At 37.9% G+C, this 14,902-nt stretch overlaps 1 protein-coding gene and 1 long non-coding RNA gene across 2 annotated transcripts in view; one reads left to right on the top strand and one right to left on the bottom strand.

The window, feature by feature from the left end:
- Positions 1-14,902, bottom strand: part of LOC114138469 (uncharacterized) — a 73,686-nt gene that overhangs the window by 9,171 nt on the left and 49,613 nt on the right. The window lies entirely within an intron of this gene.
- Positions 1-14,902, top strand: part of LOC114138468 (zinc finger matrin-type protein 4) — a 63,884-nt gene that overhangs the window by 23,101 nt on the left and 25,881 nt on the right. Inside the window, exons 3-4 of the mRNA XM_028007754.1 lie at positions 1,848-1,940; positions 10,206-10,383. Of these exons, the coding sequence (XP_027863555.1) occupies positions 1,848-1,940; positions 10,206-10,383 (271 nt within the window). The remainder of the gene's footprint in view (positions 1-1,847; positions 1,941-10,205; positions 10,384-14,902) is intronic.

The following is a 14,902-nucleotide window of genomic DNA, read 5'->3' as shown; positions in this document are numbered from 1 at the left end:
TTGCTCATTATTAAAGTGACAGCTAGCAGCTACAAGGACAGCTCACTGTCTTTTCATATAAACATTTCTGCACTCATATTGCTAGTCTTTATATTTTAAACCCATATGACACAGGAAGCGATTGCATTAGGAGAAGGCTCTAACTATATAGGGAACAAATAAAAAGACATTTTCAGAAAACTAGTTCAGTAGATGTCACACTAACATATCTAATACATTTGTTGAATTTTTATTTTTTCCTTTTTGTTGGGTTTCATATTTATAGGTAACTATGACATTGTTGTTTTTGTGATAATTATCACTTGTTGGACCTAAACTCTTTTCTCACTTCTCTCAGCAATGAAAAGTGTGAATTTGCAGGTGAAGAAATGTCTAACTCCCTAATCTCCTTCTTAATGTCTTAATTATCTCTTCAGGAAGCTGTGGGCAACCCATGCCAGTTATCACAATGTGTTACAAAAACACCTTTCCTCTTGAACTTCTTTGCATCTCGTCACATTACAACCGCAGACTTTAACATATTTTTGCTAGGATTTTGTGGACCAATACAAAATAATGCATAATGGTTAACTGGCATCAAAATAACAAACTGATTCATTAACTAGCCACATATACTATCAAATTAATGCATAGTTTACACTATTAAACAATATTTAATAAAAGTAAAATGCTGCAAAGTGGCCCAGTTACATTTGTACTCAGGTCCTCTCAGTTAGGATCTTTTACTTTGTAAAACCACATTTCTCTGCAAATTCAGCTTGTTGTATGGGGTTTATATCTCAAAAAGCTTTACATTACTGTTAAGAAGCAATGGGTTTTTCCTTAATTTTAATTTTACAGTGTGTAAATTAACCTTTTGTATGTGTGGTTGAAATGTTTGTTACCTTGTGGGTGTGTCTTCTGTGGCAGCCATCTTGGAAACCTGCTAAAGAGGAGGCCCGCCTTAAACTCAGCTCTTTCACAGAAAGAGCAGTGATAAGAGCTGGAGCTTGATTGGCTGATTTAAATTGAAAAGGCGGGGTTTAACCAGTATGTAAGTGGACTGCTGGATGTAGCAGAAAGATTGAGAGAACTAAAATATGCATGATACCGGTCTTTGAGGACTGCTTTTGGACACAGAGTTCTGGCTGTCCGTTTAGCATTCCTGAGATAAAACTGATGAATCTCCTCCTAATTATCAAGTATTTTGCTGCCTCTAACTAATTTTCCTTCAGAACTGCATGTTTCTGCTGAAAAACGCATTCCTACAGCATGATGCTCCCACTATTTGTCACTGCGGTCTTTTCAGGAAGATGTGCATTATTTTTCCCCATAGCCTCTTGCCTGTCATGCAAAATGTTTAATTTTAGTCTCATCTGACCAGACCAGTTTGATGTTCTTAACAGGTTCATGAGCCATGGGTCTCTCCACCTTCCCCAGCTTTCCCTCTTGTATGCTACTCAGATTAGTACCCTCCTATCCCAAACTAACATTTTAGATGAATGTTCAAGTCTGTCTGGCTTGCAATTGTGCCATATTCTTTTCATTTTCATATGGTGGATAGAACAATGTTACTAATTTATAACCTATCCCTGCTTTATGAGCATACCACCGTTTTCAGCATGCTTTTTCTTCAGATTTAGTTATGTGCTACTTTGCGCTGGTCTATGTCACAAAATGTCCAACTGAAATATATAAAAAATTGTGGTTGTAGCATGCAAGTATACAAAAGTTTGAGAATTAATGCTTTCCATCTCTAAACCTTTGTTGGCAGACACCCTCTAAACTAAAAGCATGGAGAGACATGGCGAGATAGAGTGGTGGTTGTGGATTGTCTTTAGATTTCTCACTTTCTGTCTTTCTTGCAGAGTAAGAAACACGCTAACAAGGTGCGTCTGTTCTACATGCTTCACCCTGAAGACGGAGGACCACCTTCCAAAAGACTGAGGCCAGATAACCCAGTAAGCTCATACTTAATGTTAGTGTGTATTTATTTGTCTTTTTCTGTTTTACGAAACTAACGTGAATATGTCTTTTCAAATCAAAGTAGAAGGAATTTATAGAAGAAATTCCTTTTTTTTAAAAAATAGTTTCTAAATTACAAAAAACTACACTGACCATCTACAGTTGTAGACCATGACTGCTGTAGGAAAAGTGTTTGCTGTTCCTTATAAATATTCCTGAGCGTGTCTTGTAAGATTTAGTAGAAGCAGATTCTGCCAAGTAGCTCTATATCTGACAATTGCAGGTCTTTTCTAAAGAAGTCATTTTATTATTCCGGCTCTCCTGTGTGAATTTGCCCTGGAAATGGCATGATTTGCATCTTTTGCAACTATGGCAATAGCTGAGGTTGCATTTGCATTTGTAGCAAATTGTTGCACATCAGACATGACGCATAGAAGGTATTTTGGTGCTTATGTTTAAATGTGCAGTCATTATTAAGTCAGTTTATTTGGAGTGACCCAATGTGGCATGAAGCTAAATAAACAAAAATAATATTTCCAGTGCCTGCTTTGGAGAAACAGCTTTTAAGAAATAATAAAAAAAAACTGCATACCACAATCAAAAAATGTAGCCACAGTAGAAGGCTAGTCAACGTGGAGAGATCACTGACCTTTACTTTTTCTTGTCAGAAAATGTATCACTTTGACTAAATGAGCTGAAGCAATTGTTAATATTCCCATTGTTGGAGATACTAGATAGAGTTGTCTTTATTTTTAAAGCAAAATTATTAGGACAGACTTTGCTCCAGAATAGAAAGAGAGTAGTGTACTACGGAGTTACTGCTATAAACCAATTGCTTTGTTGAGATAATACCATTCCCTTGTGATATATTGGCCTAGTTTTTAATGTATCTCCCTTGCCTGATAAGATGAGATCTTCTGATGTCTTTGTTTTTCTCCCACTGTTTATAGTTGTGCAGACTGTGATTGTTTTACATAATTTATTTCCTCCGTGTGCATCCAAACAATCATTATCACATAAAAGATTATATTTACTGATAATCCCATTTTTACAACAATAAAAATAGATTTGGTCTAAAATCTGAGATGTACATATCAGGTCTTTATGGATCAATACATATTTAAATATTTTGAGGTCCAACATGCTGATTTGGATCTTGTTTACTCGCACTGTCACACACTTTAACTCATTATAAGTATTGTATTAATAGAACAATTAAGTGAAAAGGCAAGGAATCTCAATGTAAAAAGGAGATCCATTGTAGAATGAAAATGAAATCAAGAAATGGCTAAACTAATTTAAAAATAAAAATAAAAAAATCAAGTTTGCCAGTGTCTCTGAGGTTTTAATTAACTAAGAGCAAAAACTGTTAAAGAAAAGTGATAATTAAGGTTTGGAACCACTCTTGATCAATTAAAGTCAAAGCCCAGGAGCAATCATAATAGAAGGGGGAAAGCAGCCTTACTTGTTGAGATCTGTGTAACATCCCCTAAAACCAGGTTAAGTCTTTTAGGCATTTCCCCACCTTCATCTCTATTAGCTTGAAAGATAATGAGGTCTCTGGTTTAACAGTAGTTCAGTCTGCCAAGGGTTGATCTAAGCCTATCAGGTGCACTGTCTCTTCTGGCACAGGCTTGTGGATGTCTGGAGGTCCCTTAACCGGATCACTACAACTCAGGTTGCTGATACGAATGGAAAACACTTAGAGAAATTGACTAAGTGACACTAAGTGCATGTCTGAGTTATATAGGGAGTCATTTTCATCAATCTATTAGAATTTAGAGCAGCAATACCTAGAAAAGGTGATTAGTCTTCCATGTGATCTGATTGGGAGAATATTGTTGATAGAAATTTTAGTTCTGTCAGTCTGTGCTTCCAGAAGACAAAGTTGTCTCAATCATCTAGTCAGAACTGGATTTAGTGTAAAGTTAGGTACTCAGCGGTAAGTGGACTCCTCTTTTTTTACTTCTGCTTCAGACATCAGACAGACCTACAGTACGTTTTAAAACAATCTCAACAATCTATAACTTTAGCTGTAAGGTTTTTCTTACAGTCCTGCAGTGGCTCAGTTTTGCTGGGTTGAACCCACTTTCCATCCCTCTAGGTTGCCAGATCTAAAAAAGAACTACACCAATGAACACCATTTGTCAAGCAATCATCCTAATACTGTAAGTAAAAGACAGGTTTAGACACTAAATTTGACACTATTAATATTTAAAACTATGACTGATACTGCATTACCTTGAAGTGTTCCGAATTTCTCCATGAAAAGTACATGTGAAGCAGTGCAGCAAAATAATAACACTTCAAAGGAACTATAATATCTATTCACAGGCACTCAGACGAAAACACTTATGCTCATCAGCTGACAAGCGCATAGTCTTCTTATGTTTTTCAGTTACCACCTGGTTGGATAGGAATTTGCTTTTTATTGAACCTATAGATATACAAGGTCCTTTTAAAGTGATATACAGAAAAGGCTGTTAAAGTGGGTTTTAATTCACATACCTATAACTATCTTTTATTATCCTTGGAAGCATCCAACACCTTATTAAAAAAGAAATTTCTACCCATGAAGAAAAAGGTTAAATTCAACATGTAGCTATTTAGAGAGTCTCCTTTCTGGCTTCGACATTTTTCTGTTTTTCTTATGGGAAAAAGTGGCAACTCCTGCTTTTTATCTAACTCCAAATTCATGCAGAAGTCATGGCATTGAGGGAGCCTAAAAGTCAGTTTCTAAACAGAAAACTGAAGGCTGCCACAAAGACGTACCTAAAGCTTTTCCATTAGATGGAGATGGAGAATAAATCAAACTGGAATCCAGTATTCTCCATATGCAAGATATATATAAAGAGAGCATTTCAGGAAAAGTTCAAAAAAAGTTTTGACAAAATGAAATTGGGAACTTAAGATGTATTTAAGCTGGAATTCTGCTTGGGTTCAGCACTGTTCAAATGTTTAATACTTACCTTTGGATCAATTAAACTCTAACATAGCTTCTAACAGAAGTAAAATTGTCCAGATTACACTTATAAAATAATTTGTCAAAAGATTTTGGGTGTACACATACACTGACACGCAGTGCAGAAATATAGACACCTGCCTCTCCATCTGTCTCCCAAGGTGAATAAGACATGACTCAGCCTGTCCTGGCCTGCAACTCATATGGGACAGTGAATGCATATAAACAGGTCATCAGACAAGCACACACACCAATCATCTGCCATACTGTAATGCAGTGCGAGTGATGCATCTAGTGCTTTGTGCTTGATTGTATCAGACAGTGCTGGGAAGCTGATATTAAATGAGCAGAGATGAAATACTCAGTCTGGGTAAAAAAAAAAAAAATCTTTTCTCCTTTCATCTATTTTATCTTTCTCCTTCCATGGGAACTTTCACACATATTTTCTCACCTCTGCATCTAAGTGTGTTTTTTTTTTTTTTTCACTCTATCTCTGCTTTTGCTCTGATTGACATGCCGCTGTCCGGTGGGAACAGCAGAAAAGGTTTTCCTCAGAGTGAATGAACTGCCAGAGTAAAATGCCATGCCTTGAGGTTTTCTGTGTTTGTGTGTAAGTGGAAGTGTTTGTCACAGAGAAGATGGAGAGAAAGTAGGTCGTAAAGGTGCTCACAAATGAAAGGGATGGTTTGTTTAACCTCCCGTTTTCGTTGTGCAGTTTTCTACCGTTGCACGGGGTGAAAAATATCACATTTTCCCTTCAGCTTTTATTCTTCTTGTATTATGATGCTTGTGCTGTTATTCCTTTCAATTTGCTCTTAGCGCTTCCTCAAACTCTGCACTGCTTCACATGTAAATTTAGCAAGACTTCCCACAGCAACTCGGCGCCGAACGGTGGGAGAATCAAGAAGGGGCTGAGAAAAACAAAACAGAAGGAGAAGAAGATAAACATTGCTAATTAGGAGTGTATTGTTAGTTGCATGAGTTGGAAGAAGTCACCCTAACAAAAAAAAAATATATATATATATATATATATATATATATATATATATATACTGTATATATACGCAGCAATACAGGCTTCACTGTCAGACAGATAAGAAGGCATACATGCATGTTGACACAAGCACACACAACAATTAGGTTGCATGCAAATCAGTTGCGATAGATGTTTGAAGTGCGACAGGTAACAACAGTAAAATAACAGGGAAATTTGGAAAGGTTGATGACTTTCAGCAAAGACAGAGGATAGAGAGAAACAGTGAGTCAGACATGTTGTTTATTGTTTAAAGGGGTTGTGCAGAATGGCAGCCATAATGAGATGGCAATTATTCATCTGTCAGTCACCCACACATGTATGAAATTGTTTAAAAACTTTTCCCCTGCTTTCACTAAATCCCTGGTGTGACGTATTTCGTCTTTTCAATCAGATGCCGTCACTGTGGTTTGGCTCCCATTTGTGTCACTGAATCTTTTACTCTTCTCTGAGTCTTGACGGGTGAGACCCCTGCAAGTTTCTGCACTGTGTCATCTTCAAATCTTTGTCCCTAACCAAGAAAAAAAATAAGAAAGAAAATTGCTACAGGATGACGGGCTGCTCCAGTTGATTTCCCTCAGCTAAGATTTTGGTTCAGAGAGGTTTGAAGTAAACAATGTAAGCGAGGGTTTAGGTGGAAGGAAGGAACAGAAGGATAAAAAGAGAAGGAAATGTTGCATAAAGTACACATGAGAGACTTTGGAGGAGGAGAGATGAAGGAATGGGGATATGAGAGGAAAAACTCTGTTTAAAAACAAGACAGGATAGAAAGCATTTGCCCTCCAGAGAACTACAGTGTCTCTGAAATGGCACAGAATTGAATATCATATATCTATGGAAAAGCTGATTTTATGTTTTAAAGCGACATAACATCAAAAAAGTGCAGATAATTTTCTGCTATTGGGCTTTATCTGTCATTTATGTATAACATCAGTAAATCAGTCAGTCGGAGGATATAAGTAATTTTAAAATCCCTGTTTTAATGCAGAACAAACCTTTTCAGTCACATCTTTAAAATCGGATAAGCATTTTCATATATGACGATAGTGGAGAGTAGTATCAGGGAATCTTTTTTGGTAATCACAGACTTCTTTGACAGAAAAATACCTTGTCCATGAATATGACAATAGATTTTTTTGTCCACATGGTTGCTTAGAGCAAGGATGGAGTGAGTACTTTTGCCTCAGACATCATCAATGTAGGAAATGTGGCTTAGCATTGTGAAAGTTAACAGTCAAACACACTGTTTGGTCTACAGTCGCTCAGTTGGCAACAGTTTTACCCCAACTACAGTCTTGGTATTACACCAACAGTAACTCAGGGAACACAGGGAAAAAGACAACAAAGTTCATACGATGTGTAAGTCTGATAGCTGAAGCAGGGAGTCAACAGCCTGACCAATGATTTGACCAAAGCTAAAAGCATAACATTTCACATGTATGTTTAACCTTGGTAACTTTCTCATTATTATTAAATGTTTGAAACAAACCAAACAAAAGGGTCAACATTTAGCTGCAGAGGTCATCTCAGTATTTCAGCTTCCCTTTCAACTCTTACATCTGTTGATTAGGTTTGTGTGACATTCGAGAGCCAAATGGCATGTTGTTGTGGAGACTAAATGCAGACGGACTGGTAGACTATTACATGCATAAAATACAGTGTCCTTAAAATAACACTCTGTGTAGTGCAGTTAGATCCTCATGAGTGAAAATGTAGTATTGAAATGACATCACTTAAGTCTAGGGACATTACATATTTTTTATTTATTTATTTATTTATTTTTTGTGACAAGCAGTCATTAACCATTGTGGAAAATTGTAAGCAGACTGGGCTCACCACAAAGCATATTTGATTTTCTAGGTATTGAATTCAGTTCAAGTTTATTTAATCAGCGACAGAGCAGGGAGAAATGTTGTGATAGAAACAAAGCAACCATTGTTTTGTATGAAGATTTTCTAGCCACAGGCTAATTTGCAAACAAAGTCCTTGGTTTGACCTTTTTTAAAAGATAGCAAAATTGGAATTAAAAATTCTACATGTGCACCCCTCCCATCCAACCCCCCCCCCCCCTTCACCCCCCCCCCCCCCCCCCCCCCCCACACACACACACACACACACACCAAGGTGCTAGTTTGCTAGACTTCCAAGATACTGTTTACAATCAACATTTCTTAACTTCCCCATCCTCATGGAGGATTATCCAAATAAATATTAACTTTATAATCTCACATTTGAGTTGGAGATTTGGGTTTCATTACTTTTGTTTGAAACAAATTTTTGGCTCCATTCTTAGCTTTTCTGTGCTCTGTTTTGTCTTTGACACCTTTTTTTTTTTTTTTTACATATTTCTATGTAAATGAACGTTATGACCTACCTTTGTTTTAGGACCTACAAGCCAGAAAAGATATATTATAGGGAAAAGTTGCACAAATTATTATATATGCCATTTAAGTCACGGAAAAGGGAATATAAAGCAGCGAGAGAAATTCAGTTTGTTTTATTGATGCAGGGGAGAGGCGTAGGACAGTTGATGGCACGCATTTACACGTCGTTCACAGCAGGCACGGGCATGGAGGAGGCGAAGAGGCAAGGCGGGAGAGGGCAGGGAGAGGAGGGGGTGGAGAGGGCCTGCCAATACAGATAAATATTTCATCCCACAACACACAGAGCCACTGAGACTGGGACCCAGAGGGGGAGAGAGGATGCAGGGGAGGAAATGCTAAGAGCAAAGGGAAAGCAGGCAAGACAAAAAAAAAAACAAAAGAAAGAGAAGAGAGTAAAGGAGAAGAAGAGAGAGAATGAAAGAGAGAAAGCCTGGAAGGTAAAGGTGTCCTTATCTCTCACATCACTGTCCGTGACGCTAACCAGGGATGACATGAGAGAGACACACACACATCCTCAGAGACACACAGCTTTCACCCACTCATTCAAATATGATGTTCAAGGGACTACACTGTTACTGTATTCACTTATTGCAACAGCAATTTCTTGTAAAAATCTTTTTGTTTTGTTTTGTTTTTTCACTTTGACAGCAGACAGATAAAAGAAAAATGAAACAAAGAATAAAAAATACCTAGAAAGTAAAACACAAAAATACAAAGATGGATAAAAAGAAAGAAAGAAAGGTGACACTCAAAACAGATTCATCTAAAATTCTTAGACTATAAAAGGAAACATACAGCTTGTTTCATTTTTTACTAGGGTATTATTACACACAAAATCTTTCAAATGTGTTTCAAACATTTTATGATATTCACATATTCAGGGAGCACAGCAGTTGGGTAGACTTTGAGCAGCAGTCTAAATAAAATATCCTCTACACTAGATAAGAAATTATTTGCTTGAACATGTAATATTTTGTTTCCAAACATGTCCTCCACAGAGTTTTTTTGTTTTTGATTTTTTGTCACAACTAAATATTTTTGATCATCAAACATTTATTTTATTTTTATTTATTTATTTTTTTTGCTCTAGTGCCCTTTATTTGAAAGTGGAAAGCAGATCCTGAGAGAGATCCGCTTCCACCAGGCCAGGACTTGAACCTGTGACAGTCTTGTAGAGAGCTAAGACATCCGAACATGGGTCGCACGTTTTATCCCTGTGCTGTGCCCAGAGAAATATTTTATTCAGACAAAGATGGCCTAAGTTGGCGTAATATAATCATATATATGAATCAATATATATGATTCAAATATTGAATCATATATAATTCAATATATGATAATTATATTGAATTATACAATACTTTTTTGTTGTTTTTTTCATGTTATTTCTCATTTGCTTGTTAATTTATAGATTTTTCTTTCAAGTTAACATTTTCAGTTTTGCTTCGTTTGGGCATTTTTAATGACAGCAAAGCTTATATTTATGTCTGTCTATCTTTGTCTGGTGAAGATATGAACTTGTGTGTGTTTGCACATTTGTGTCAGTCAGACAGTTAGTCTTTTAGCTTGCGCCGTCTCCCACGGGGAGTAACACTGGCTCATCATTAGTAATGAACCAGCAGCAGCAGTGGAGAGGCCAGACCACAATCTCAGCCCTGAGAGACAGATGCATATTTGATCGTCACTCTTTTTGCCTTTGTGTGATTGTGTGAGAGAGAAAACCTACTGAGTTGAGAGAAAAGGTTATTTCTCTTTGTTCCCTATTTTATTATCTGCTACTCTTTCATCTGCACTATTTTCTCTTATGTTTCACCAGATTTACCATTTTCCTTCCGTGCCATTTAGCTTCCTTTAACCATCTTTCCCACTTCTGTTCTTCTAGGACTGTGCAGAAACAGAAGTAGACAGAAACAAGTGCTGTACCTTGTGCAACATGTTCTTCACCTCCGCCATTGTGGCCCAGTCCCACTACCAAGGGAAAACCCACGCCAAGAGAGTGCGCCTAGTACTTGGGGAACCACCAAACCTACCCACAGCCATAACCAGCCCTAGAAACACAGGTGCATTTTACCTTTGTTGTTATCTGTGCAAATCACTTTAGCAATAATATAGACAACTCGATTTTAGAACTGAAAAATTCAATATTAATTAATAAAAAGACAAATAAAAAATTCTAAGATATACTGACAAAAGGCAATTACTGATCAGAAACAAACTGGGAAATTCTTATATTTAAACAGGAGGTATTATGCAAAATAGACTTTTTTTAAGCTTTAAATTTTGTCCTAACATCATTTCCTCATCAAAAACAAACCCGGAGAGTTGTTTTCATACCAACTGTGAAAGCACAGAGGTGGATGTGTCATTTTACAGGTATGGTTTCCTCCAGCAAGACTTGGATGCTACGATGGTGAGCTAGCTACCAGGAGTTCTACCAAGTATCTGATGGTGCATGATGAAACTGGGAGACCACCTGTATAAAAGAAACTTAAAGCTGAAGCAGAACTGGAGCCTTTAAGACGGCATTGAACCAAAACATGTTTGTAAATCCTCCAAGGACTGGATATGAATTAAGAAACGGAAAGCTGAAGGCCAAAACCCAGATCCTTATCCTTTCTATGGTGTAAAACTTGAAATGGACTCAATATATGACAATTTTTCAATAAATAACATAAGAAAAATAACATTTTTAATTATATATCTCATTTTTTATGTAGGTATAGGAATGGATATAGTACATTGTAGGCACCTCTCAGCCAAAACATTCCACATAAAAATAAAGAGAAAAACAGGACACAATAGCAGAGGAGAGCCCAAAGGCAACATTTTGAAAGCTCAAGGCACAAGGTCAAGAATAAGCCAAAAAATGTAATCACTCCAAACAAACTACCAGCACTGCTGAAGCAGGAAAACCAAGCATCTCTGGAGCATTTGTGGGACTGTTTGCTAAAAACAGAGTAAAACAGACTGGAGTAAGCAGTTTTGTGCAACTTCACCCTTAATAAGAGTTCAATTTACAGGTTAAAACTTAAATGCTTGCAGTTTATGTTCATGGTTCACCTCCTTAAAAATTTTGAACTAAGTTAAATTCCACCACAAAGTAGTTTAATATAAAAAAAATCTGCCCATTAAAAAGTACATTTTTATTTGCGACCACTTTTAAGGCACTTCGAGGTGGGTGTTCCACATGGAAAAAAAGTTTTATTTTGTTTCCAGTTGTCAGCTAACACAGTCAGAAGTCTTCATTTAAAGAAAACATGTACTCATTTCACTTAGACTTTCCTGTGTGATTGACAAAGATCTGAGCTAGAAGAGTCTGGATGCATTAGGGTGCAGATTGCAGACTTATTCTTCTGATTGTGTCTGTTTTATCTGCGTACCCAAAATAGGTCTTACTCCCTGACTGCAGCAGGTTCCAACATTGGACAAAATGAAAGGAGTACAGAAATATTTTCACATAATGTTTTTTGATGTTTAGGGCACAAGCCTTCAATTTATATCATTAGGTTAAAATGATGGGGGAGGCTGGTTCCCAAAGAGACACATTTGTGTTTCGCAGCATGAATTGCACCCACACACAGATTCACACTCTTAGCAGTCAACAAACTTTGTCCTTTGAAAATAAATGTTGGAGCACTTTTCCACACAAACTAGCTATTGTTTTCCCTCAAAGTTTCTTATTTTACAATAGTGCTGTAAAATATATCATAAATGTATCATTATTGCAATATCACCGGACACAACATGAATATTGCAAAGTGCCAAGACTGCAACAGAGTATTAAGTAATTATTTAAGTTCCAGGCATTCAGTGTCTCTATGCTAGTAATATATTTGGTGACACTTCTTAGGTGGTGATAAGCAACTAGCCTGGTAAAAACCAGTGCCTTGCACTACACTTTGCTCCATGCAGAGGGTTTGGGCTCTTGGCTGTTGAGAAACGATTGATTCCTGGAGGCGTGAACTTTGTTGAGGTTTTAAATTTTACCCAATTTCTAGCGCTTGCCCATTACCTATGTAATTTGCCAGTTCGACGCAAAGAAACTTACCATAAATTGCCTGTGCTGTAAAAACAACCATCCTCCACTGCGAAGTGAGAAGTGCCAATCTGAACAAGGTGGTTGTTAATGTTAATTCAATATATTTGGAAACATGGCCAACACAGACAGAATGGCTTCATTCACTTCCTCCACTGCCAGTTCTAAAACTAGAAATGGCAGCAGACTACCATTTCTAGTAGTCCGCTATAGACTACAATTCTATAACACTGCAGAAAATCAACATCAACTTTCATTGCTTCTCTTAATGTTTGCTGATTGGCCAAGTTGAAAGTTTACCGCAAATTTACTTAAAGTCTAAAATTTAGAGAGGCATGTGAAAAAAAGGGCTAAACTGAAAAGGTCATATAATTAGCAATACAAAATCTCTGCCAAGTAAAATAATCTCCTAGTTACTTCCTAGTCTTTGTTCATGGGTGTTTGAGTATCTTTTTCTTAAATGTGTGTTCTGGCGAGTTATCTCCAAGGAAGTTTTACATAATGTGATACAAATTGGAGTGAAAGGGAAAATTCACAGAGCTGTAAACACACCATTGCTCCAAAATGGAACATTATAATCAGCCCCCAAAGTGGCTCCTGCTAAACTTTGGCCTACTTTGGAAAACTGTCACTTCTGTGCTGCTGCTGCTGTGGAATTTCTGTCTTTTTATGACAGTGGGACCTGGAGGAAAAGATACAGGGGAAGTAGCAAAAGAAGAGAGGAAGAGTGACCTGGGAGAGAAGGAGAGGATTTCAGGAGAGATTAAAGTCAAAGCTGGCCTTTGTGAGCTCACTGAGATGAGTGCAGCGCAAAAGACGCACAGCCAAGTTGACAGGCCAGGCCGTACATGGGCATCACAACATGAATACTCTTACATGATCATCAGAAACACACAAAAGCAGAATGACTGATGCATTTACTTAGAAACCTGGACTCCAACATTCACTGAAGTAAGAAAAAGAAAAGTCAATAGATGCTGTAGAAACTCTAAAGAGGTAGAGAAGAGATACCTGTGTCTGTTCCTCTGTGCACATCAATTGAGCACTTCCTGCACACACTGTCTCCCTCTCTCTCTGTGCCCCTCTCCATGAAAAACACTTACTTCTGCTCCAGTGTACAGAGATCACAGTCAAAAGGGGAAATGGTGGGAAAACAAAGGCAGGGAACGAGAAATTACATTGGATGATCTCTCTCTCTTCATTTCTGCTCAGTACTTGTTCCACAAAGCTGTCAGAGCTGAGGAACTTCACTCATGCATGGCCACACATAAACAGACAAACATCGTCCAGTTCTTTGATGACCCCCGTCGTCTTTCACGGGATCAGAGAAAAATTTTAAAAAGACACGACAGCCACATAGTTACAGGTTTGTGTTTCAGTTACTGAGAAGATGGAGTGGCATGGCAGAGATGAGCAAAGCGAATGTGAGTGGGTGTGGCGGGTTCGATGAGCAGAGGCACAGCCATAGATACGGTAACTATGTGAACAGAGACTGAAGACACATCAAGGTATCAGTAGCCAATCAGATTGCAGGGCTAGAGTTTAGTCAACACAGGACCGTATAGAACAGATCCTCTCAGTAGCTGACCTCAGGGGTCAGTGGTCAAAAATTCATGCATGCTCTTCATTTGTTAGTGGTTGCAGTTAAATACGTGACTCATCCTGGTTCAAAACCATGCATGAGTGGGCTTTTGTTTGTGATATAAAATGTACCAACGTGAGACAGTGCAGGTTTACTGTCACGATCAGTCTGACTCTAAAGTCTTTGACTCATTCAGGATAGTGAATTGGCACATTTGGAGATACCATCTGGTATCATAAGCTTTCTCTCTCCGTCTGGCTGTGGACCTAGCTCCCCTCCCGGGTTGATGTCTTTCGTACACGTACTGTACCTTAACACATGCAAGCAGGCTGTGCTGGATCTTCGTTCTAGCACACAAACACACACTTTCTCTCAAGGGATCACATATTCAGTCCGCTGCCCAAACACCCACACGCACACACACGCAGACATGCCATCTTTTCTGTGAGAGCCACTACTACGTCCTGTGGCCATATCAGTGCCTGTTGGCTATTAATGGACAATCACCATGGTAACCAGTGTCGTGTCATGAGTAGCAGGTCACCTGGAAGTCTGCCATTTCCCCTTTTTTATTCCCTCAGAGGACAGACAAGACAAGGTGATGTTGAAAAAAAGATGAAATGGAAAGGATTAGTAGGATGGTAAATGTGAGCAGAAAGGCAGCTCTTAAAGATTGGACCCCAGAGTGCCGATTGCTTCGGCTCTCTAAGGTGACACTTAGCACAGATCTGGCCAACAAAGTCTAATTTGATCGGTACAACCTACCGTTGTGTAAACGTAAATGAGTGTGCGCAGGACCATGCATTAACAATGTCATCTTGTTTCATGAGTGAATATGAATGCATTAAATTTTATACCAGCATAATAATTCAATGAAAATCTTTTCAATTCATATCATTTTTGCATTAGGGCTCAATTTGCATTTGAATGAACATTAATATCCACCTTTATTCCCCCTTCT

The sequence above is a fragment of the Xiphophorus couchianus genome, chromosome 22 (assembly GCF_001444195.1).
Source record: "Xiphophorus couchianus chromosome 22, X_couchianus-1.0, whole genome shotgun sequence".
Classification (NCBI taxonomy): domain Eukaryota; kingdom Metazoa; phylum Chordata; class Actinopteri; order Cyprinodontiformes; family Poeciliidae; genus Xiphophorus; species Xiphophorus couchianus.
The sequence above is the reverse complement of the archived record's forward strand: the minus strand, read 5'-3'. Positions and strand labels throughout refer to the sequence as shown.